We start from the raw sequence: 25,439 nt of genomic DNA, 5'->3' as shown, positions 1-25,439 counted from the left end.
CCTCTTGGTTAACAATAATACTTCACGTTGAACCCATGGCCAACGTAAATTGAAGCGTATCGCATTCACATGTATTACGCGTTTCTAAAACGTGTTTACATTTTTTTTTTTTTTTGAACAGACCTGTATCGAAGGAAAACAATCATTGAACAAGTATATAAATACAATTACCCGAATCATCAAATTAAAGTAATATCATCAACGCATTCATCATCCATTTGAGGAATGTCAATATAGAACGCTGAAGTAGACCATTAGAGAATTAAGATGTCCGAAATAATTCCCAGATACCCTTAGAATAGATGTTCGTCCATGACTCATCACATTGGAGTATTTTAAAGAATTGAAGGCCTCGGTGCAAAAAGGGGACAGCTCCATTTTTTTTTTTTTTTTTCAGGATTGAAAGAAATAGTTACAAATCAATACTTGTACTTTAGCCTCAAAACTTTTTGAAAAGAAAGGTTTTTACCCCTATAATAGGACTTCTCTTTACAAAACGTTTGGAGGCTAAAATGAAATAAGTTGAGTTTTAATTTCTGTTTTTCCTTTCAATCCTGAACGAAATATACAATTGGAGCTGTCTCCTTCTTGCACCGAGGTTTTCAATTAGTAGTCAGTACTCTTCTACAAATAGATCTGTTTTAAGAATCCTTGTTTTATTTGTCACAAGAGAAATATACACATTATTACAATATATAATTTAAAAATTCTTCATTTCTGTCTGACGTCCATATGTAATTACTTAATTGACAAGCTGAATTTCAAGGTCCATCATATTATGATCAATCCATTGTTAACGATTTTCATGATTATTTAATACAGATAGTTTCGTTTTAACACTCAAATTAAATTAAACTAATTTTTCAGGAAACTAAGGAACTATAATAATTCAATAATAGAAGACATTAATAATATTGTTTATGAATTATAAAATAATCGATAAGTTATTAACAATGACCGAAATTGCGCTACACAAAGCACTTTTTGATTACCAGATAAGAGGATAATTCAGTTTAATTTCTCATAAATAGGGATATAATAATTTGATAAAATCATATGTTGATTCAATCATTTCAGAAACATAGTAAATAGATTATTAACAGATAACAAAATCGCTGAATATACAATATTTTTGATTGTTCCAGTACATCACACGAAACATAATTTAACTAATGTGTTAGACAATTTGTAAGATCGTCTCACGCTTACAATGAATTTCCATTAAAGCATGGAAGATTGGTTATACATGATTTGACAAGCAAAATTAAATAATTTTTCTAGGCAAACTTTGTGCCATAAAAAAAGAAGTTTGTTATTTATCCTCCAATTAGAATTGTAATGTAGAAAAGGAAATGTTATGAAATTCATTAACATATGGAAAAGTTAATCAACCGGATACTCGGGAAGTTTGTTTCCAAGTATTACTTCTCTTCTGATTCCATTCTCTGTGATCACACCATACCGTATACAACCTCCACTTTGTGTATCACGACCCATCGCCAGAGCTACAGCTGCAAATACAAAATAATATTCAATAATTCGTATCCATTACTCTCTAAAAAATAAAAATTCATTCCAGTAACACTTGGCTTGCAATGAAAAATTTAAAATGAAATGTTATTACCAGTCCGGGGAATGTAAGAAATTTTCATAAACAGGAGAGTAAAAAGTTCATATTGTAACATTAGCATAAATTGTAATGTTATTTAAATGATATTTGTTTCTAATACCTACTAAGTGAAATTAAAATCCTTTCTAGGCAGCTATAATTAAGCGAACTCATTATGAAGTAACAAATATTTCAAGCTGAACGACAAAGATTGAGGGATAATATTAAATCTAAAGAAAACCGATTGTTTTCATCAACTAATTTACATGTTACAAAGTAAACTATAAAATTACATACATCAGAACCTTTTGTGTTATCTCATTAGAATTCAAACTTTTGCTTTGTATAGATTAGTAACTGTAATAACCAGGAACATAATACAAGATTTTTTATTATAATCCCATAATATATTTTTTCTGCTGGAAATCCTCACTTTAGATACATGTTACGACATCTCATGTTGACGTCTCAACGGTATTGTGCACCTTGACTTAGTGTTAAAGACGTGAATGCGTGTGATCCGTAGGATTGTGAAATGAGTAGACATCGGATTTTTTTTTTTTTTTTTTGGAAATACATATTTTGTTTCCCTATATGCATCTCTACGTGGTAGGAGTTTATAACAACAATACAGCTCAAATTTGAATTTTGGTAGTGCCTATAAATGCATATTTCAAAGGTTAGAGCATATATTAGTTCTAAAGAGCATATACAGCATATTCTATAGCATAGAATTTTATTTCAGATGTATGCTTATAGAAAGGAATAAATCCAATTTAATTTGATTTGCAATGCACTTACATGTCTATGCAAATGAACGGCCTTTTTCATGGGAAGATGGAAGACCGCCTAGTTTATGGATTACTAATAATGTTAGTAACCGATCAGCAGAGCAAAGACCTTACAATTGCCAAGACGTTAAGAGAAATCTGGTAATGATAAAGACATTGTAATATCATGTGTACATCAATTCAGAAACAAGAGACACGACGAATGCTTCTTAGTGAATGCTTAGCTCTAGTTGATGAAGTTCGACATAAGCTCCAATCAGTTCCTGGTAAATTCGGGCTAGTATGGAAAAGAAATTGATCCGACTACAAAACAACTGAAGCCATAGGAAAATCCGTCATGGTTAAATTTCAATTTGCCAGAAAATATCTAAACTTGCTTCTCTCTGTAAATATTGTTCAGTAACGTGTTGATGTTAACAGATCATTTTCTGACTACAAATCTCACAAATTTCACACTAAGAAATGAAGAGATGCATCTTGTGATATTACTGTACCCTTTAAAAAAGGAAAAGAAAAGAAAAGAAAGAAAGAAAGAAACGAAAGAACTTCTTTTTAGAGTTGAAACGTGTAGAAAAGTGAGCCACAAATTATATCGTGTAAAGTAAATGTGCTCTAAAATACAAATGTGAAGAAAAAGTAGAGATCGTGTTCGCATATCCAGTGAGATGTGTTTGTTTTGATCTCATAATTTTGTGCGTTTTAAAAAGTTAGGAGTATATAAACTGTAACTGTTATGAAAATAAACGTTGAAGAGAAGTCTCTGAAAGATAAAGTACACTTTTGAGATTATATTTCACATATAAAACTTTGTCATAACTTTGCTACAGAGACATACGAAATGATACAAGTATTTTCAGTAACGCATTAATTATACACGCAGATAATTTCAGTAGTTTTCAAGTCTCCAGAGAAGGAGAGCAACGAACTGTCTCGGTATAGAGGACTGAGTTAGAAATGGTTGGACTAATAACATGAATAATATGTAGTAGTAAAACAACTTCACTAGCTTGGGATATAAAATGCTAATCCAAAACTGTCTCGGAACAAAATGAACTAGGGATTTGTTTTTCCCTTTTTGAGTTTTTGAAAGCATTTCACGAAGTTCTTATATTCTTTAAAGTATGTCATCAAATTCTTAACATATTCTATCTTCATATCCTCGATTTGCAACAAGTGTAAGACATGAATAAAGACATATTTCACGGTATACAGGGTAAGCAGCTCATCTTCAAACGCTCTTAAAGGACCAGGCAAACGCATCAGGAGCACTTCATCTCGACGATGAGAACGAGCGAATGGGTGTCATTTTCCAAGGTGTAACTTAACTGTGTGAAATTTATTTTCATTTGCCTAGTCCAAATCTGTTTGCCAATGAGACCGCATCAAGGTATGGAAATAGCTAAAGAGTTCGGAGAGAGGAAGACTAACAAGGAACGTATGCGACCCTTACAGATAGATATTTATGAAAATTGCTACCCTGACTAATTGTAGATCGCTAATCATCGTCGGTAAGTCACTCGTTGCGGAAATGCCTTGTTTACCCGCTACGTATAATATATATATACCAAGCAGTGACCGGGTGAGGCTATGCCGAGTTATACCCCAAAAACGCAAAAAAATAAATAAATAAAATAAAATAAAGTATGCAGGTAACCTGATACCTACGGGAGCGGGACGCGTGACCAAGAACACGGCAGTAGTGTCACCAAACAATGATGTCATCCCAATACAAATTTATAGTTTTTCAGATAAAGCATATACCATTTTATGACATTAAAACAATTGACATGAAAAATAAAAGAAAATAAGCAAAAGGTGGGTTATCATTGTTGCCAAATAAGAGAGATGTGAGGCTCTAAAGTTGCGAAATTACGGGAGAAAGAAGGGAGGTGGGAAAGGCTAGATCCCACACGCACTCGAAAGTGTCATTCATGAAGAAAATTCGCAATAAAGTGAGCCACATGTCCACAAAGACTTCAGTCATATAATTGTTTCAATATACCGTAATGCCAAGTGGTGTCACACGCGTTCTTTAAGTCGATAAAGTAGCAACAAGATGTTTTCCGTTGAGAAAGGCACCCTGAATCTGCCCCTCGAGATGAACGAGATTGTCGATAGTGCATCGGAACGACCGAAACCCACTGTCATACTGTTCTAGAGCGAATTCCAAATACCAAACCATGCGCGTATTTACCATGCATTCAAGCAGCTTAGAGATGTAGCTCGTAACGACAATATATATGTCTGTTTCTTATGGGATTAATTGTAACTTTCCCTGATTTCCAGATGGGAAGAACCAGAGCCTCACATCAACATGGTTGAGAAATTCCTCTAACCAGAGGCAATTATACAATTGTAATAATTCAACTGTGCATCGTGAGAAAGGTTACGCAACATTTCTTACAAGATTCGAACAGGTCTGGGACAGCATTCGCGGAGAGCAGAATGAAATTCAACAAGCGTGAGAGGATGTTGTAATGCTCGCTGTTGGCAGTGCGGAAGTTTAATCGGTTTCACTCTAGATTTGCCCGAAAACGACCAAACGCTACGGGGCAGTGTACAGACTCATAGATAAACGAAAAGGTAGCCGAAAGTTTTAGTTACGAGTATCTCTGAAGGGTTAGTCCGTAACACAACATTCACAGATAATGCAGCTACAGCAACAGAAGAATTATTACTAGTAAGAGAACAAATCCGACGCCACGCTGTAGACACAGGTGTTCGACAACTGAGAAATTTCAGCTTTGGTGCTTCGAGAGTTTTAAGCCCGAGCATGAACAACGCGAAATCGCTTCTCGTCAATTGGATGACGGTTAAAAGTATCAAGAGCCCGCTGACAAGCCAGAATATCCTCAAGGATTTCCGCAGACCACCAAGGAATTGGCTGACGGGGATCGTTGCCATCGCATTCTGGAATGAAACCTGAAGCAACATTGAGAAGAGTCTCCTCGAAACCCTTCTACAGCAGCTACAGGGGAATTATGATTACAATGAAACTTACTGAGTGTACGAAAGTTTGATCAGTCAGTAGACTTGAATTTGAAGTGCCGGAGAGGAAACAGAGGAGAAACAGGGAGATCTTCGAGAAATGACGGAAAGTGATCATTGCCACAAAGACCAGGATGCACTCTTCACAATGAGGCCGACAGACCAGCACTGCACGTGGTGAGGTCGATACAGGAATAGATACCATGGGCAATGGAGAAACAAGTCGGACTGCCATCATTGAGGATGAGTAACCCATTCTCCTCAAGAAAGTTCATTACCTGATGTCCACGATCGTCAGTGCACGAAGATCCTCAGAGACGGTGATACACATTAAGATCTCTAACAAGCTAGACTGGCGGTTCAAACTGATGATAGAACTGAAGCAGATCGGTGTTTGTAAAGGCTTCAGGTTGAGGAATGTCTCAGCAACAAACGGTAAGCAGGCGAAGGAAGAAAACTCGCATAGCTATAGCTTGCAGTCAGGAAACCATGTAAATCAGCCCAGAATGTAAAGAATCGGAGAAACATGTGGCCATGCCACCGGTAGCGCGACCAGCACCAGGCTTATCACATATAAACAGTACAGCCATAAATAAGATAGGACTTGGTAGGCTTAAAATGAGTTTCTTGCAACCAGACACTGATTGATGAGTGGTCTGAGAAGTCGTAACAATTCCCAAGATGACTACTGAACCCATTGTAGTTCCACTGAAGAAGCGCCATAACTGGATAAATTAGTTTTTGAGGGGAACCTTTCCATGTCTGCCAAGTATCATCCACTCAGTGCCCATTAGTTCGCCTTCTACTTTGTTAGATTACAAAGACACTGTAGAGTTTGGTCTTTTCGGGGAGCTGGCTTATATGCTGGCTAAGTTTTAGGTCGACGACAAAAGGTGAGCTGGTGTTCGTCCAAGACCATTACTAATAGGAACACGTGGGGTTTTGAGGGGTACGCTAGTCGATGCGACTGGGGTCAGAATTTCTGGACTTTTGTCGGGAATATCAGTTTGGGTGGAAACATCAAATGTTTGGGCTGCCACAGATCTACAACAGCAGCAACAATACCTGCAATAGTATCAAAGGGCACAAAAGGAAGGGATGTTTTGTTATAAGTGATACTTAGGATCAGCAGCAGATATCTTCTCAATAGCGATTAGCTCCCGGATACGTTTCTCACGTTGAAAGCCTGGACAGTCCGGAGACCAATCAGAATGCTCGTTCTTGCAGTTGACACAAAAGGGTTTGGTCGCCATGCAGGGTTCCACACCATGACTACCCTAACCACAATTCGCACAAAGAGCAGCACTCGCATTACACGAGGTGGTAATGTGCCCAACGTGTTGACATTTGAAACAGCGCAGGGGACTGGGAATATAGGGACGGACCTTAAGTCAATAACAGCCACCCCTCACATAGTTCCGAAGTATAGGCAAACTGAAAATAAGGATTACATGTCTCGACCACAGTGCACATCTCGAACATCCACAGTATGAAAGTCTGGCCGTTTCTGATAGTTGAGAACCGTGGCAGTTGAGTAATTTATATTTAGATCGTGCCGTATGAGAACTTTTATGCACAAGGGTTAATGATGGCGAACTACTACCCATCTGCAGCGCTGGTAACCACCATGGTTACATCCACATTTTCAGTTGCTTGTTGTCATCTGAAGTGAACGAATTCATTTCACTCAATTACAAAACTCCACTGAGTAGGTCGGTAACACTGTATTTTACATAACGGTCCCTTCCTCCAGTACCATCATAAATAGCATCATCATCTGTAAAAAAAAAAAACAGTGGAAAGGACACTACCGGAACCACAGCACAACCGCATGCATAAAATGGCGCTTAAATTTCCAAAAGAACGAAAGTATACGAGAGTGCGAATATTATATGTACTTTTTAAAACAGTCTAGTATAGCTTAACCCGCCTCCCCAAATTTTAGCATTACATCACTGATCACTACTCATCTGGCACTTATGTTTATTTAATTCTTTAATTTCAAATATACTGAGCGTTCAGAAACAACATTAAAAACCATTTGGACATGAATTCTCACACGAAAACATGAAAATATGGATCAACGTAAGTGCACAAATGCCTTACATCGGAGCTATAGCTTTTTGAAAATTATTCGGATCGGTGAAATGAAGGATGATAATCTGAGGACAAAATATCGGATGAAATTCAGGTAAAGGACCATAAAGATTATTCCGAGCCTAGATTCAATTAATGTACCAATAGATGTGGAATCGGGACGGTGACAGAGTTAGCCTCGAAGCATAGGCACGGGAAATGATAGATCAGGAATCCAAAAACTGACGCATATTTTATATCCACTGACACATGAATGGCATCCAAGCACAAAATAACTGCTATGTGTCTTTACTTGACATCACTTGATCCTCAAGCTATAATCTTTTTTTTTATGATTCCGAACAATTTTAGAGGTGGACGGGAGTATAATTCTGAATTGACGTATTTGTGTGTCCATATTGACTTTTTTCTTGTTTTGCTGTAAGGATTCATTTTCTTAAGTTTTTTTGTGTTTCTGAACCCCCTGCGTATTAGTTACTTATATACATATTTTCTTACAGCATAGTGATAACTCATCAGCAAGCAATAAAATAAATATAATACTCATCTGACTTAAATAACTATTAATTTCATATGTTTACTTTATAGAAGCAACACTGAAAGTAGAAAACAAACAAACAAAAGAAAGCAGAATTTACCGTGTGTAACCATATGGACGCATTGCTTTTCAGTTGGCATCTTTGTCTTAGAATATTGTTGGTCAATATAACCGAAAATATAGCTAGAACCAGAACCACCTAACGCTACACGCTGCCTCATTATCATGCCTCCCATTGGAACGCTGTACACCTTCGAGAAAAGAATTTCAAAATAATTATTAGAAAATAATTTATTATATCATATTCATCATCATCACTATGCATTTTCAAATAATTAAATGAGACCACATACTTTAAGTTGCAATTATATCATCAAAATATATTACTGCACAAAGACGCAAATATTAATGATCAAATCTAAATATGGTTACGGCCCTTGTCTTGATAAAATAAACGTTCATGTTCACTGTTCATCTTGAAATAATTAAACTGAAACAATACAGTTTAAGTTCCAATTAAATCATCACAATATATTACTGTAGATAGACACAAATATTAATATTTAAATGTTAATATGGTTTTCACTTTGCCCTATTACGAAATAATCAAATTCAAATTATGCAGTATCAAAGTTCCCATTAAGTCGTTACAATAGATCTAAATATGCAAATTGCCTCACACTAACACTAAAGTTACGCTGGCTGTTAACTTCAGAAATTAGCGTTACTCAAAGACTGAGACGATTTCGTTTTTCCTTGTACATGCTCCGACAAAAAGACCTCTCGTATTTGGAGAGGGCGCTGTGCTAGTTGTGGTTTGGGATACGCCAGTGGAAGTGATATCAGTGGATAGCAGTATACGTGTAATTTTCAGTAGTTGCCATGGCGTGGCGCGGTTAGCATCGTGCGTTTGTTGTGGAGGAGTATATTCGTAATGGTGGTTCTGTGATTCTGAATGGAGCCACAGAGATCATGAATTGTATCAAGTGGAATTTTACATTATTTCACATGGAGTGAATGGCTCAGTTGTTCCAAGAGAGAGGATGGAAGCGAAAATCTGTGCCAGATTCGTACCTCTGAAACGAACTATAGATGTTCAATTATGTTTACTACAAATCTAGGGATTAAGCGGGCCAGGTGAGATGTTCCATTCCACTCCATGTTAATGTTCCTCAAACAATTCTCAACAGCTCTAGCGGTATGAATGAGGGCATCATCCTGGAATATGGCGTGATTGATTGACCGAAAACAACATCTGGACCGTAGGATGCCCATGGTCTCCTAAAATTGCGATATAATCAGGGGAAATGATATGACCAGTAAGTGTCAGCACAGAAGCCCCTGGAAATTACAATATTGCAGCCCGCACCATCAGAGAGCTTCTGCTATGTTTCACGGTTGGGTGGAGACATTGCAGATAATGTTTCTTTGGAAGACCACCTCAAATAAATATCGTTCGTGGTTTGAAATAAGGTAAACTATGGCTCACAGAGTTGTCAGTCATCAATGGTCGAGGTTACATCTTCAGGGAACTATCGGCGTTAGCTAAAGCGTTATGGTCCCTTATCAGTGGGCTCTATATGCCTGTGTCATTTAACTTGCGGTGAATTGGGATTGTAGATACAGTCTGTAGAAGATGCTGCTTAAGTCCCTTCGTCATTTCCATGTCGAACGCACATCCACTTTCATGCTTTGCGGGGCTCGTCGCTGAGGGTTTCTTCCGACTACTGCTCTCCTCTTCACCGATGTGCTTTTGTCATGAGTTTTCTAGGCCATTGTTACCTTGGACATTGTCCCTCACAATACATTCAACACGCTTTCCAGTTTCGTTACCCTCGTACCTTTAACAGGTCACCAACAATTTGCCCACTTTGGAAATCAGAAAGGTAGCACATTTTACACTATCCCTGTCTTCTCGGTTCACTACACACTGTCATTCTATTTCTCCTCATGTAACACAGCCTCATCACCAACTACATGTATTTGTGGTCGCTGCTTGACTGTTGCCAACAGATGCATTTTCTGTGTTTCCAACTAAAGATGTCTCCATTATTCTCATAACCATTCGTATATCCACACAACGTCAGGTTCAGCAATTTAACACCCACGTGTTGGTATCGATCACTGTTCAATTATCTTATTTTACGTGTTCTTAGTATTTAAATGTAGATTACTTTTAGTTTTCCGAGATATTCTGAAAGTAGTTACTTAAGCAAAGTTAAAACCTAGTTCTCCTATCTGCAATATATGATGGGAAATATTAATTTACCATAATGACATGAGTCGGACCACAGGCTCTGTAAACGTTCACCCCAGCTTGTTTGGTGGACAGAGCTTGTGATACTAGACGTGTGATTTTATTTCTTCCCAGTGCTGTGATATTTAGGCAAGTTTCCCACCAGACATTAAATCGGAACTTTCATTTGCACCAACCTAATATTTGGATCACATTTCATCTGTGACTGAGAGGGGAGATTAATAATTAAACAAATTAAAGTTTTTGGTCAATTGAAAATACTTGTCAAAACTAAGAATATTGGGAAACATACATTTCTCATTCTCTCTTGCATTAAAAATTCAGGTACCAAACTTCATAATAAATTCTCATCCTTCGACCATCCCTGTTAACGGAAGTTTTGACTTATTAATCGATTTCGTGTCGATTAAGTCGAACTGATGTCATTTTTGGTCCAATTGACTATGTAAACCAAACATCTACTGAATTGCTTGCTAATCGAATGCAACTAATCGATTTTCAATTGACAGAGGTTCTATTTTCTGAGGTCGGTTCAGACTGATCGACAAGCACATTGAACCAGATCGCGTAATGAAAATCTGCCACCGGAAAAGTACTGAAGAATGCAAGTTGCGACCACAAGTGTTGCGACCACAAGTTTCGACCACATATTTATAACACTTACCAGAATATTAAGGCTAAGAAATCTGTACTAGAAGCGATTATAAAGCAAATTAATTTTATAATGCCAATTTACGAATTATAAACTAACTATAATTGTGAAGTCACTAAAATTAATTATTTCACTTCAAAGATGTCTGGAACATACTCGGAGTCCGGAGTAAGAATAAATCAACTTTGTCCTCAATGTGACAATGTTCCATACGCTGAACATTCTCGTAGTCTAGTAAATTCAAGTTAGTGCTGCTGAGAGTTACACAAATGCGATATCTTTTTTCCGAATGCTCCAACAAATCTATCGTTCTTCACAGATTCTATGAACCAATGAAAAATTCATAATAAAAATGCAAACAGAACTCCAATGTTTGAGCAAAACACGATGGTCTATCTGTGATGATGTGTGTCACTCTACAAAATGACTGGGCATGAGTTATTCAATATATAGAATTATTTTCCAAAGACGAAAATGCAGAAGCGCCAAACACGAGACAAGGTCACATCGTTAATGAAGAATCTCAGTACTTTGGAAACAGCGTTTATGACAATTGTTTGGGGGTAATATCCTAAAATGATTTCAAGATGTGAATGCTAGACTTCAGGCTGTAAATATTAACGTAGAGCAATATGGAATTGTACTGTTAGATTTTACAATCCTCAGACAGAAGACTTCATTCGATTTGAAGAATTGGCTAAGGGCACATCTGGACATCAGACTTATTCATTGGATGAAAGGAGGAAAAATCAAAATATTTATTATTTCCTGGTGACAGCGTCATCGAAACGACAGAACTGAAGGCTGGATCAGAAAATTTCACGGTTGCTCCTGGACTCTTTGCGTTTCTCTCTCAAAGAACGCAGTGATCGCTACAAGGAATATCATGATGGATTTGGCTTCTGAGAATGTCTGTTTACTTAAGTTTCAGCAGCTGTAAAGAAGTTTAAATCACTGTATAAAGATGGACTTGGCTCCACTTTGCATGATGAATGCATCCGAAATCTCATGTACAACTTCTAACGTCGGGCGACAATAAGGCAGCAAATTTGTCGTATCTGTATCGTCAACTTTGCGAAGAAGATCTTGTGAAATCGTATCAAAACGTAGATATAGTAAATCGGATGTCACTAAGTACATCGGCCACCAACTGTTCAGGAACGCCTTTTCTCAACTTTGAGACGTGTAAAGACTTATTTGAGGTCATCGAAGAGTAGGGAATGGTTTATAGCTTTGGTACTTGTCAACATTGAAGGAGAAGTGATACAGAAAATGAAATTTATTGAAAGTCTTCTTTGGAAAACAAGCTAAATATTAAAATGTAACATACATAATTTGTGTTAAGGTATCGCTTTGATACATTTTTGCGACATAATGTAAGTATCACTTAAGTTCTGTTAATGGTAAAAATAACGTCTTCCCTTAAAAGCAAGGTAAATATAATCCAATTTTAATAACTTATATAATTTAATTACAATGTAGTATGTCATATTGCTTTGTTGCATTTTTGTATGTAGCTATCATTTAATTAATACTGCATACTGTTAATAGTGAAAATAGTAACACAATAATAAGGATTTGCTTTTAATTCTTGACAAACAGTATGGAGCGGCAGAGCTTGTTTGGCCTTGGGGCGGCAACAAGCCGGTAGCCAGCCCAAAAATGTACGGGGGCGGTAGAAGTTAGGGGGGGCTTGATTCAACCATATAATAGTTTATCACCATATTATAGTTCATTTGCAAGCCTACCGTGAAAATTTTAGGGGGCAGCCTTTCCCTAGACCCCCCTTGGATATGGGCCTGGGCGACAAAGAGTTAAATTCGGCCAATCGACGTACTCAATTCCTTTTAGTAGCCACTTTAGAAGGTTGATGCCATGCGCCGAAATCAAATAAATGATAACAGGGTGAACAGGGATTGTGAAATTGTCACGTAAATCCACACTTTGGGACTTCGCGGCAAGAATAAAGAAAAAGATTTGCAACACAGCTGTTCATGGGGAAAAAAATAGTCTCAGTGACGACACAAAATCATCAATGGATGTGTAAAAGTCAAACGACTATTTTTGAAGTTCAAATGTGACGAGTTCATTATAAAGGTAGTATTTAGATTTTCCACAATTATAGTGATGAAAAAATCATTTTATATCCATTTACCGAGAAAATTGCACATATTTGTTATGCAGTAAAATTATAAATGTAACTACGTAATTACCTGTCCCTTTTTAATAGGATCCCAGCCAGCAACTATAAATGATGCCGTTGCAGAATTACGGGAATGGTAAGAGATGGCACGGAACATATTTGCTGCTTTTTCTACTGTTATTGGTTGACCTGTCTGTAACCTGCAAGTAAAATATATAGGGTGTCCGATGAGGAAAGTCAAAGATTTTGGGAGGTGATAGGGGAGGTCATTCTAAGTAAAAATGATTATGTGAACATAGGGTCTATTCCCCTCCGTTAAGGAGACAGGGGTGGGGGTAACTTTGTTGCCCCTTGCACTTGCCTATTTTCGTTTGAAATATTCTAGCACACCCTGTAGTTGGGGTTATGTTACATATTATACCTCGTTTGAAAGCTAATGAAACAGGCTTGCAGGTGGTATACAGATTGTCCAAGTACTACATACAAGAGGGAAGTAACGTAAGGAAATTTTTCGAATTTCCCTATAAAATTCCCTTTTTTAAACAATTTTGCACTGGTCTTGAGTGGAAATACTGTCGCTAGAGAAACAGTATCTAACTAGGCGAAAATATTACTATATACCGAAGATCCAGGTGAGGTGTCAAGTTGTTAGCTTCATTAGAAGTCCTACAATAAGCATTTTTCCTGACTCCTTACTCTAATAACATATCAATGTTCTAACTTTCCATAGTTGACAATGGTCACAAATATTACTAAATGAACGTTTTTATGTAAAATTGGAAATACTATACTATTCCTTAACATACGAGAGCTCTACATTTCTATGCAGGAACACTAATTACAGTTCTGAACAACAGATGGCAGTAAAATAAAACCCACTTGAATTGAAGTTTTCGTACAACATACTACACGAGAATGTCCATTGCACTAGGGTTGTCGGAGTCATAAATAATTACTTCTAATGCACAAAAACGGCGCGAAACTGGTGTATACTAAACTGCAAGAAACTGGCGCCCTTCCCACCGTGAAGATAACATCTGAACGAGCTTGAAAATACACCCCTCAACAAGAAGACAACGTTATTTAGGCTGTACAGCGAAGTCCAACCACCAGCATTAGGGAACTTTCTAATCAATTTGCACTTCCTACGTATGTACACGATGTACTGCGAGGAGAAGGGTTTTATCCGTTCCATGTCCAAATAGTGCAACATCTTCATTAAAAAGACAGTGAAGTACTTGTTGGTTTCTCCCAATGGGTACAGGAGCATCCTAATCTTTCGCCATTCATCTTGTTCACCGATGAGGCCACTTTCACCAGGAATGGGATAAACAACATCCACAACTGGTACCGTTGGAGTGACAAAAATTTAGGGCAATCACAGTAAAATAATATCAGGAATGATTTTCTGTAAATGTTTGAGCGGGGATTATTTGTGATCAGATCAATAGTCCCTTTTTTCTGCCCCAGCGTTTGATCCGTTTGTATTATTTGCATTTCCTGCGCCCTGAATTACCAGTACTACTGGAAGATGTGACTGTTCAAACTCGGGCGTTCATGTACTTCCAGCACGACAGGGCTACCTGTCATGCAATACAAGCTATATGTCGATATCTTGACTACAAGTTTCCACATCGATGGATGGGTCGCGGAGGACGGATATCGATTATTCACTGACCACCCCGCTCCCCGAATCTTACGCCTTTGTACTTTTGCTTGTGAGAATAGTTCAAGGACATTGTATACAGACGAAAGGCCAACTAACGACAAGAGTTAATTCAGATCATTATAGAGGCATTCAGTACGGTCAAAGTGCGCCTAGAAGACATCCATCGGGCAACACTACAGGTACTGACGAGCACTGCAAAGTGCATTGAGGAGGATCCTTGAACATTTGCTGTACGTACAAAATAATTACGTTGAAGGATTACGCTTGTAGAGTTATGTCTCTATCTGTACGTACTAGAAGTAATCATTCTTTATGTATTAGAAGTAATTATTTATGACTCCGACAACCTTACTGCAATGGACATTCTCGTGTATAGCAGATTTCAGATGAGAAACGACATGGCCTTGAGTTGGCTTCACACAGCGTCAAATTGGCATTGAGCAGTGTTGACAGTTCGCGACAAGCAGTTCTGCACGCTGTCTTCTCGCGCTACTGCGAATCTTGACAATATCACAGGCGCTACTTAGAAATATTGTACTAGCACATTAACTGCTCACTTTACCAAGTAGAGAAAAGAATTACGAACAAATACGTGAAAACTACATCTTTCTATGTCAATTGGTTGTCATGATAGACGCTTTGAAAGGTTTCCATATAAAACAATTAGTAAAACGAGCGTTGAGTTCCGCGTCTAATTACCAGCGGATTTTGTTTCGATTTGCAAATAGAACTTACAACGTTTATTACAGGATAATCAGGGGTGTAGACAGCAGATTTTTCTAGGAGAACATTACTTTCAGGGGGAGGCAAGGTTTTCACATATTAAAAGGAGAACAAATTACCTCTTTCACAACATGAAAGCATTTTAACTCACCATACATACATACATACTATGCGCATATTATATTTTCACAATGCTTCCTTATCAAAAGACGGATCGTGACAGTACTGAAGTTAAAAACCGGAGTGTAAAAGATGAATCAATAAGCTATTCATAAGAAAATAAATGCTGTTTATAGCAGTCTGTTTATCTGACTTTGTGTTTATGTAGGTTAAAATACTAAAGGGAAAAAAACTCGAAAAAATATTAACTCCGATATTATTATGCAATAATATAGTAGTGAGTTCACAGTGCACCCAGTTAGGAAAATGAGAATATAAAGCATATGATTAATTTTAGTTGTTTCAATTAGGTATAGAAACCGTATTGATGATGATTGATTTAAAAAAAAAAAAATTCATATTTTATTATAAAGTCCTTCATCTGCATTAACTGTTAAATAAGTTTATTAAACATACTTATACCAGACGAACCTCATTTTGGAGCTGGAAATAGTTCGGAAATACAGAGCCCCCTTTTCCCCCGTGGCTACATACCTTTGCAATCTTTGCAATCATCGTAAGATAAAGCATGGGAAGTTTGTAATTTGTTTTGAAATTTACTTCAAGATAGACCCATTCTTACTCGACAGAAGGAACGCAGTATGTTTTCTGTTTCTTTTTTTTTCTTTCACGTTCCACTGCCTTATTATGTGCGACTTTTAACACCCTCTTTTCTCCTCTATAAGGGAATCAAAAGCATCAGGCGTCTGAATGGTGTCATAAATTATCGTAACCCAAAACAAACTCGAGCATATCGAGTTGCTTAGGAATCAAATAGATTACTTTCGTGGCACCTACACGAAGCCCAAGCTTGCTATTTGTTATGAAAACGGAGAAGGAAACAAAGGGGCTAGTTGTATAGAATTCATTAGTGTCTCGTTGCTTTCTTTCGTGATAGTTCGTTTATTCTCCAAAATTATAGTTGACAGTGTCTTTAAGCAAACCGAGTACAGCAGAAGTTGTATTTTCTGTCTTCCTTTTTTTTCTTTTTCTTTCAAGTGCTACGAAGTCAAGCTCAAAGAATTATTTTTTGTGTTTACAGTTTTTGGAATCCATAAAAATAAATTTACAAGAGTCAGATTCAGACAAAGACGAAATATTAACTGACATAGATGATAGTGAAAATAGTGTTGAAGACAAGTGTTTAGCATTTTCACTGGAAAAGTTAACATGTAAGTAATTTAATTACTATATATACTTCTAGGATGCACAGTCAAAATTCTTGAGTTTGCTGGAATAGTACATTTACATTGTGAATAATGTTGCCAATGTATCTGTCATAATCTCAACTGGAGGAAGAGCGAGAAGGGAAGGGGGAGTCCAAAATCCGGCAACACTGCGCGGAATATCGTGCTCCATTGGCCACTGCCCGTGATCCTTTACATTTAAAACACACAGTAGTGTGTTGTACGATTCAATTCAAGTGGGTTTTGTTTTACTGCCATCTGTTGTTCAGGACTGTAATTAGTGTTCCTGCATAGAAATGTAGAGCTCTCGTATGTTAAGGAATAGTATAGTATTTCCAATTTTGCATAAAAACGTTCATTTATTAATACTCGTGACCGTTGTCAACTATGGGAAGTTAGAACATTGATATGTTATTAGAGTAAGGAGTTAGGAAAAATGCTTATTGTAGGACTTCTAATGAAGCTAACAACTCGACAACTCATCTGGATCTTCGATATACAGTATCATTTTCGCCTAGTTAAATACTGTTTCTCCAGCGACAGTGTTTCCACTCAAGACTAGTGCAAAATTGTTTAAAAAGGGAATTTTATAGGGAAATTCGAAAAATTTCCTTACGTTACTTCTCTCTTGTATGTAGTACTGGGACAATCTGTATACCACCTGCGAGCCTGTTCATTAGCATTCAAACGAGGTATAATATGTAACATAACCCCAACTACAGGGTGTGCTAGAATATTTCAAACGAAAATAGCAAAGTGCAAGAGGCAAAAAAGTTGGGTGGAAAGAGGTGGAAAGAGGCCCCACCCCTATCTCCTTAACGAAGGGGGATAGATTCTATGTTCACATAATCATTTTTGCTTAGAATGACCTCCCCTATCACCTCCCAAAATCTTTGACTTTCCTCACCGGACATCCAGTGTATATATATATATATATATATATATATATATATATATATATATATATATATATAGGGTGTTAATGAACTATACCGACAAACTTTAAGACGGGATTCCTCACATTAAAATAAATCAAAAAGTTCATATGGACCTATGGCTAAAAGTGCGCAGTTTCAGAGCTAGGGCTGTCCAAAATCGCGAAAAAGTTAATTTCAAGAGGCCCTATTTCAAATTCGAGAAAGTGTGGATGGTGGTCCTTATCAGCTTAAAGAAAGCCATGCATACACAATCCAAAAGTGCATATTTCATCAATTGTCAGTACGTGTAAAGGTTATTCCTTACAAGGTGTAATTCACAGATATGCTTTCAATATTAGTTTACAGATATACCCTGATTTCAAGAAGGATCCCAAGTAGGCAGGAGGTAAACCTTGACAACAATGGAAATCCAGTGCTTCGGAGGGAAGGCGGAAGTGTTAGGAACCACAGCTTCATGTTTCTTTGTGATCGCAATAACGTGTGATGGTATGTATTTCGTTACGGTATATTTCACGTTTTCTTCACTTATATGCGTGAGAGAAAACATCGCAGCATGCGTTTTTCCGAGTACGAGAGACTGTGCTGCTGACGATCCTTAACACTGCCGACATCGTTATAAAGGATTGCGTGCTTACTGCTATCAAGGCTTAACGTTTGCCTACTTTGGACCAATCATAAAGTTAAAGCATACCTCACAATTCGGTTGATGGCATGTCTGGGAATTTCACCCTGCAAGGAATAATCCGTACACCCATTGAACATTAATGACATATGCATTTTTAGATTGCTTACGCGTGACTTCCTTTACGCTGATAAGGACCACCATTCACAGTATCTCGGATGCAAAATAGGGTCTCTTGAAATTTGGCTTTTTCGCGATTTTGGACAGCCCTAGCTCTGAAACTATGCACTTTTCGCCATTAGTCCATATGAACTTTTTCTCTTATTTTGATGTGAGGAATCACCTCTTAAAGTGAAAGAAAACTTCTTGTCCGTTGCCATAGAAACCGCCGTTTCTAGGGCAACAGGTCCTGTCACGGTTAGCCAATATTGAAAGAAGACGTAAAAAAAAATTTAACGAAGATAAAAGAGCTAATGTAGAGTTGGAGAGGAGTCGCTAAAATTAATTTTCTTTAACGAGGACGATTACGAAAGATCACTTACTGATTGAAATCCAGATTATTTTCCAATAGAGTAACTTCCAATAAACCTTTTGTTATTGTTAATTATTCCATATCGGACTCCCGAAGAAAACTCATCGAAACAACTTATTGACCGTGCCAATAGCGACTACTCTCAATCATGACTCCATTTTCTTTCATTTAGAAATAGGAAAGAAAGAGAAGAAAGTAGAAGGGTAAAAGAAGGAGGTAGGTAAAGAAGAAAGAAAAGAGATAGGGTATTTGAATGAGAAACAGATTACTGGATAATTCCGGAAATATAGTAAAAGGTCGGGAAAGTCGTTGAAAGATGAATCATTCTAAATGTTATTAACAACTAATCAATTTTGGAATGCTTCGGAATAGGCACATGTTCCCTCATACCACCCAGACCTAGCTCCAGGCACCACGATCATGGGGTTGCCCAGACCTAGACCTGGAAATGAGAAAAGTGGAATTTAATTCTTTGTGATGTTATTCCAACTGGTGATTGATAACCATCCAGCATCTGAACTCCGTCCTCTAGGATCGACCACACATATGAATTAGCCGAGGAAAAAAAAAATCACACTTATCAACTCAATATAAATTTATGTATCGCATCAATAAAAGTCTCAACTTCCTGGAAGAAAGATGTCGTATTTAGGCTTATCCTGCTATTTTTGCTTCACTCCTCGAGCCGATTTAAACCATTAGTGACGGTCCTTCATGACCTAGGTTATTTACCTTAACACATATATTAAAACATGACACATATATTACAGATGTTAATATGACAAATGATATCACTAAAATTACTTATATTAAATCTATCATGCATTCACACGCTCACTCACTCAGGACAGTGTATATATGTTTAAAGGAAACCAACTAACTACAAAGGTACAAATAGTTTATTACATTCATAGTGAAAAAAAAGACAAACATATAATTATGAAGAAAATATTAAAAGCACAAGTTCTTGGTTATATATTAATAGAGTACATAGTATTATATTTTAGTAATTTTTTATATATTCAATCATATTGACAAATGAAAAAGAAAGAAAAAAAATAATTACACGTATCATATCTTAGGCATGCTAAAGCAAAATGATGATTTGCGACATACGCAAAAAAAAAAAACTTATTTCACTTAAAAAAAAATTGGACAAAGAGGAAAGAAAAAAAACTTTTTGGTGTATTAGAACTTATATGAGTCTCTACCTCACGTCGAGATATTAAAATATTAATAATTTCGAGCGTCCAAATCACAACTCACGCACTAGTCGTAGTGTCCAAAACGTTTCGCTCCATTTAACTTAGTTTGTGGTCATTTATATATATCTCTATATGTATATATATATATATCTATTGGTTTACAAAACCATTCGTCGTCTATATTTGGTTTGTAACTGGTAACAGTTTATATCTGCAATCGCACACTGCTACGTCTATACCCATCTAGGGATTTCGAGAAAATAACTTTCACTAGAGGAAGTTTCTCCTCTTAGACGGTCTATTTCCAAATTTATTAATCGAATAATTTCAAGTTATTTATCCAACACTGGGACACTTCACGAGACCTTTCATTAGGATCACTTTCGTATATGTTTATACATGGTTCGGATTAAAAAAAAATGATCTTCCACAGGTGTACGGAGTATGATGGTTCAAATTGAGGATAAAAAAAAACTGGTCAAGTCACAGGATACACATGTAGGTGAGAAGGATTCAAGGTGCACTTTCCACAATGGTTTTAGGTTAATTGTCCAGGGATAATATTTGTTATGATGTGGGTTACGTTTAGACCTGCCGATATTTTTTCAATGCATGCCATTATATAATTACAGAGGTTATCACTTACATTGATTCAGAAGAAAAGGAAAATTACTTAAGTGCACGGCGGTATTCTTAACAAAATCTACATTCTTAAATTCGTCGGAAGACTTCTGGTAAACTATAGCAACCAATACACGTCTAGGGGGACAGACACGAGCGCTCTTACATATATTCATAATACATTTAATATCATACTTTTACTTTAACATCATATTCACATACTAATTACACATACATTTCGAAGTATTTATTTCTCTCTATATATATATATATTTATAATAAATGCGCACACATTTAAATTAATCATCCCCAACAATAAAATTTTACAAGGTTGCAACATTGTCCAAGAAACAAATGACTTCCAACATTACATTTGGAAACAAATCAAATCTTATCTGATACCGCGCGTCTATAAATTTTTAACTTTTATATACTAAATTCGTGCTTAAATAATGAAAAAAAAACTTTGTGAGGCAGGCACGTAACACAGAGCATTTCTAGATATAACTAGGTAAATCAAAATACAATTTCTGGGCCAGGTTAACTACAAGGTAATTGAAAACCAAAACAGAAAGGAAAGTGACCAATGGATTAAAAAGAAACTTAAGAGGAACGACGGTGAAAGAACGTAATCGAAGTGTCGTCAACTACGAAGTCTTTGTTCATTTCGGCGATAGGTCAAAATGTGATGGAGGACCCAATCATTATCTACTCCATTCATGAATCGTGTCTTGCAACGTCTCAGCTGGTAATTTCAGATCAGAGTTGTACGTTAAATAAATCGTAAGTAACAAGTTCAAAATCTCGGGGGGGGGGGGAAGGTTGAAAAAATATTAAAAAAAACTTGAAGAAATGAAGACAGAGAGAGAGATAGAGAAGAAGGAAGACTAAGAATAGGGGCGCCAAAGACTTAAGTGAGAAATAACTAACGCTACAAAGTTAGAAGTCGAATTTCGCTCTCAACAAAATCCATAGCCAAAATATTCTTAACATGCCAGAAAGGGTGGTCTACTCAAATACGTAGACTCAAGGGGCGCCCTGCTGCCAAGGATGCAAGTTCTGTGTCCATAAGATCCCAATCCCACAAGAGTTGGCTTGTAAGATTGAAATCCGATCCCCGTATCCGGCCCAGACCAGCAGGATAAAAGGAGGGGGGAAAGGGACCAGGTAACTGCGTCCCCAATTTTGAAATCTCTAAGTAAAAAAAAATATTCGACCCCTTAGAAAAAACTAAGAAGGTTCGAGGACAGTAATGAAACTAGAATAGAAGTATTATCTAAGATATCCCTAACTAATGATTTGCCGAAATAAAAAAAAATTAAATAAACTGAATTATGGATCGGTGATTTCTATGCCAAACCTCACCGATAGCTACCCCGCGCAGACACGCCACAGTCTGGGATGTCGTTAATTTCCCTCGTCTAATTAAACTAAGAAAAGAAATGAAAATACTTAAAGGGACTAGGGGTCGACATCCGGGTACGCGAAAATAAATTTCAATAACTAATTGTTTTGATTCTGTACCCAGTCAGAGCTGTCGCCTCCATGAACATTGTAAGCTAGCCTGAGTAGGTAACGTGAAGAAAAAAAAAATCTCACGGAGTGGTACATTCTATTTTTAAAACCGACCAGAAGATATGATTCACTACAGCCCTGTTGTCTAACTACTATTGTCTTTTCATAATTTATTATTCAATATGTCTAGTCTGCGATTATATGATGCTACCCCTTCTATCAGATGGTATTACTATGGTTGATTATTACTATAACACATTAAACTACAAAGTATTACCATAGTCCGACTATATATCGCCCTCCGGTCCGCGTGATATTATGGTGCAGGGGTCAGAACCTGAGATGTTTGTAGTTACACGTATCTATTCAATATCTATATATCAACACGCGGCGAAGTATTCACTGGGCTACTATATATTTAACTATATGGGTGTCCTATATTCTATATTCATTTACTACAATATTCATATACTTATTAATATTCATATTCACATTAATATTCATTTGCCACGACGCTATATTCTACAAACACCCTGTTTCCTCTATCTACGCCCAGCCTATTTACACATTTCATCATAATACTTTAAAATCTATAATCACTACAAACATTTTCCCATTCCGATCACCGCACGACAACCTCACTCGAACCCAAGACTCTTTTACCACACACACAATACTATGTAATACTTGGTAGCTTTATTAAGAACGAAAGAAAAAAAAATCCTATGTATGTTCACTGAAAATAGAATTATCTGCGATAATGTCTAATGTTTATAAAATTCTGCATCAACAATGAAATTCTACAGCCACGAAGAAAAATGGACATTTAATATATTTTCAAAGCGAAGAACTAGCATCATATCGCCCGACTTCTGTTAAAAATTTACGTATTGTTTATTTATTTAAATATTTAGATTTCTAGACTATGCAGAATGTTGAAACTTTCAGAATATATTAATTTTAGGTCACTTGACCTAACTGTACATTCATATGGGCTGTGAATTATACCTTCTAGGTTTTATTTCGGAAAGAAAGGTCAATTTCATGAAAACTAAATCACTAAGCACCTCGACGGAAGAATGGCGGTTAGTACTGACTTCTGACACTAGGGCTAGCGACGATATAATGAACCCTTGAACAACTGAATGTGACCTTGTACACGGAATTATTATACTATATTACGTTCACTTAATGACGGAGTAATAAAAATTTATCGCATAGTAAATACTACACTGTCCAACACACTCTTTCATCACTTAATTATCACTATCACTGATACTACATTACAAATATACACATACTACTCGAACTACAAGACACATCATGCCACATTCATACTACACACTACATTAATACATGTTATACTAATAAATATACACAGAAATCATTCAGATTTTACCATGTTAAATCGGCTCTATGAAAGGTAACGAAAGGAAAGAAATGAACAGGGCCAACTGGCCCTTATATTTACTAAATCATATTCTTTACTCGACCTATTTAATCGATGCCCTGAGGGGACATATCGGAGTATTAGCTAGCAATAGGACCCCTGCCCTGAAGGGGCAGGAACCCGGAACAAACTGAATGTTCAACTCATCCCGCTGGAAGCCGTACTCCCAATTTGGGAGTCAGATAGGAGCCCTTACTGAAATTTACACGTGCATTGTGATTACTGGACTGACTACCACAAAATTAAATACCGCCATGTATGTAATTAAAAAAAAATCACTCACTAACTACATAAACAAATCTATAATGGACAGGTCTTGTAACCCTCAATTAGTAGGAAAATTGGGAGGTAGAAATATGATGGGAAACACTGATCTTCTGAACCGGTTTTGGGAAAAGAAAGACGGAAATCACACTACTGTTGAATCCTGTCCATAGCGATCCGCAGATGAAAACATGGCGTCACTGTTGCACTTACTATTTCAGCTTTTTTTAGTCCAGTTTTGACTATGAAATTTAATAGTTTTTTGGCTCCTAGAGACTTCCAACGATTTTAGGTTAAAAAACTCCCAAATATTACCTTGTTTGCAGTTTTCTCACTCCGTTGCGACCTTTTAAGCTCGACGATCGAAATCTGGCTGTTGTCAGCAAGATTTTCCGGCTTGGAATGGAATAATTGCGCCCTAATATCATAGCGTGGGTTTATCAGCCAATCAAAACTAAGCATTTTGGCGGTGGGGCTTTGAAACGAATAAAATTTGGTAAAATCTGGATTAAACTAGATTTTAGAAGGACCTAGGTATCTAAAAGAGAGGTGAAGGGTGGTCCTGAAAATTCTGTCGAATTTTAGATTGGTTATTTGATCTGGAAAGTTTCGTCCAATAGTGGATCTATATTTTCGGATAGCACTGACACCGTAAGAATTGTAATAATCCATTTACATATACATATGCAAGACTTATAACTAATTTAAAATATAAATAAAGATATTGATTCCCAAAACTATCATTCCCAATGAATTTTTTACAGTTTTTCCATGTTAATTTGAAATAGAATAACAAATAAAATTACGAATTATATGAACAGCCAGAAATTTTTTTGTTAAACGTCAAGTACAGTCGGTGCAAAAAAAAATTTCGGGCACCCTCCTATTAAAAACATAATCTCATTAGACTGTAATGGCATATTACAGTTCCCCGGCGTCGTTAAAAAAAATTTTGTTTGAATAACAAAATTTTGTTGAATAGAATTAACATGTATTAATACTAATAAACTAACTACTCACTCATACACTCATACACTCATACACTCAAATGAGACAGTGTAACATTCACTTTGGGTATTGAGATAGAAGTTCCCGTTTTTTGTCCTCAGTACAGTTGAAAAGCTTAAGATTCTGGAAATTGTGAGTTCACCTTTTAGGTAGCAGGAAAACACGAGGCAACCAGTTCGCAATGTTCCCATCGAAAGTGGGAAAATGTTCAATATCCCGGAGGGACACTTTAGAGCTCACGCTAACATGAGTAGGGGAATAGTTACTGGGAATTAACATATTCTCCTGCACGATCGGAGTCGTCACCGGATTTACCACCGACGACGTAGTAGCGGTGTTATAACTACCCATGTAAGTGAAAGGGATTCTGTTGGTCGTATTGAGTATGTTGGGCTCCATCCCCGGACCAATCGCACCCATGAACAACGACTCAGAATGGCACCCATCTCCTTTTCCCGGCAACACGCTATG

The 25,439-nt window shown here is 36.8% G+C and overlaps 1 protein-coding gene across 2 annotated transcripts in view; it reads right to left on the bottom strand.

Moving 5' to 3' along the window:
- Positions 1 to 637: 637 nt before the first annotated feature.
- Positions 638 to 25,439, bottom strand: part of LOC145671862 (proteasome subunit beta type-6-like) — a 55,815-nt gene continuing 31,013 nt past the window's right edge. For both annotated transcript variants that reach the window (XM_081741089.1, XM_081741088.1), the window contains 3 exons: positions 13,146 to 13,275; positions 8,124 to 8,274; positions 638 to 1,511 (listed from right to left, as the gene is read on the bottom strand). In XM_081741089.1, the coding sequence (XP_081597215.1) occupies positions 1,384 to 1,511; positions 8,124 to 8,274; positions 13,146 to 13,275 (409 nt within the window). In that variant the 3' untranslated portion in view covers positions 638 to 1,383. The remainder of the gene's footprint in view (positions 1,512 to 8,123; positions 8,275 to 13,145; positions 13,276 to 25,439) is intronic.

The sequence above is a fragment of the Thermobia domestica genome, chromosome 15 (assembly GCF_964235325.1).
Source record: "Thermobia domestica chromosome 15, izTheDome1.hap1.1, whole genome shotgun sequence".
In the NCBI taxonomy this organism is placed as follows: Eukaryota; Metazoa; Arthropoda; class Insecta; order Zygentoma; family Lepismatidae; genus Thermobia; species Thermobia domestica.
This window is presented reverse-complemented; position numbering and strand designations above follow the sequence as displayed.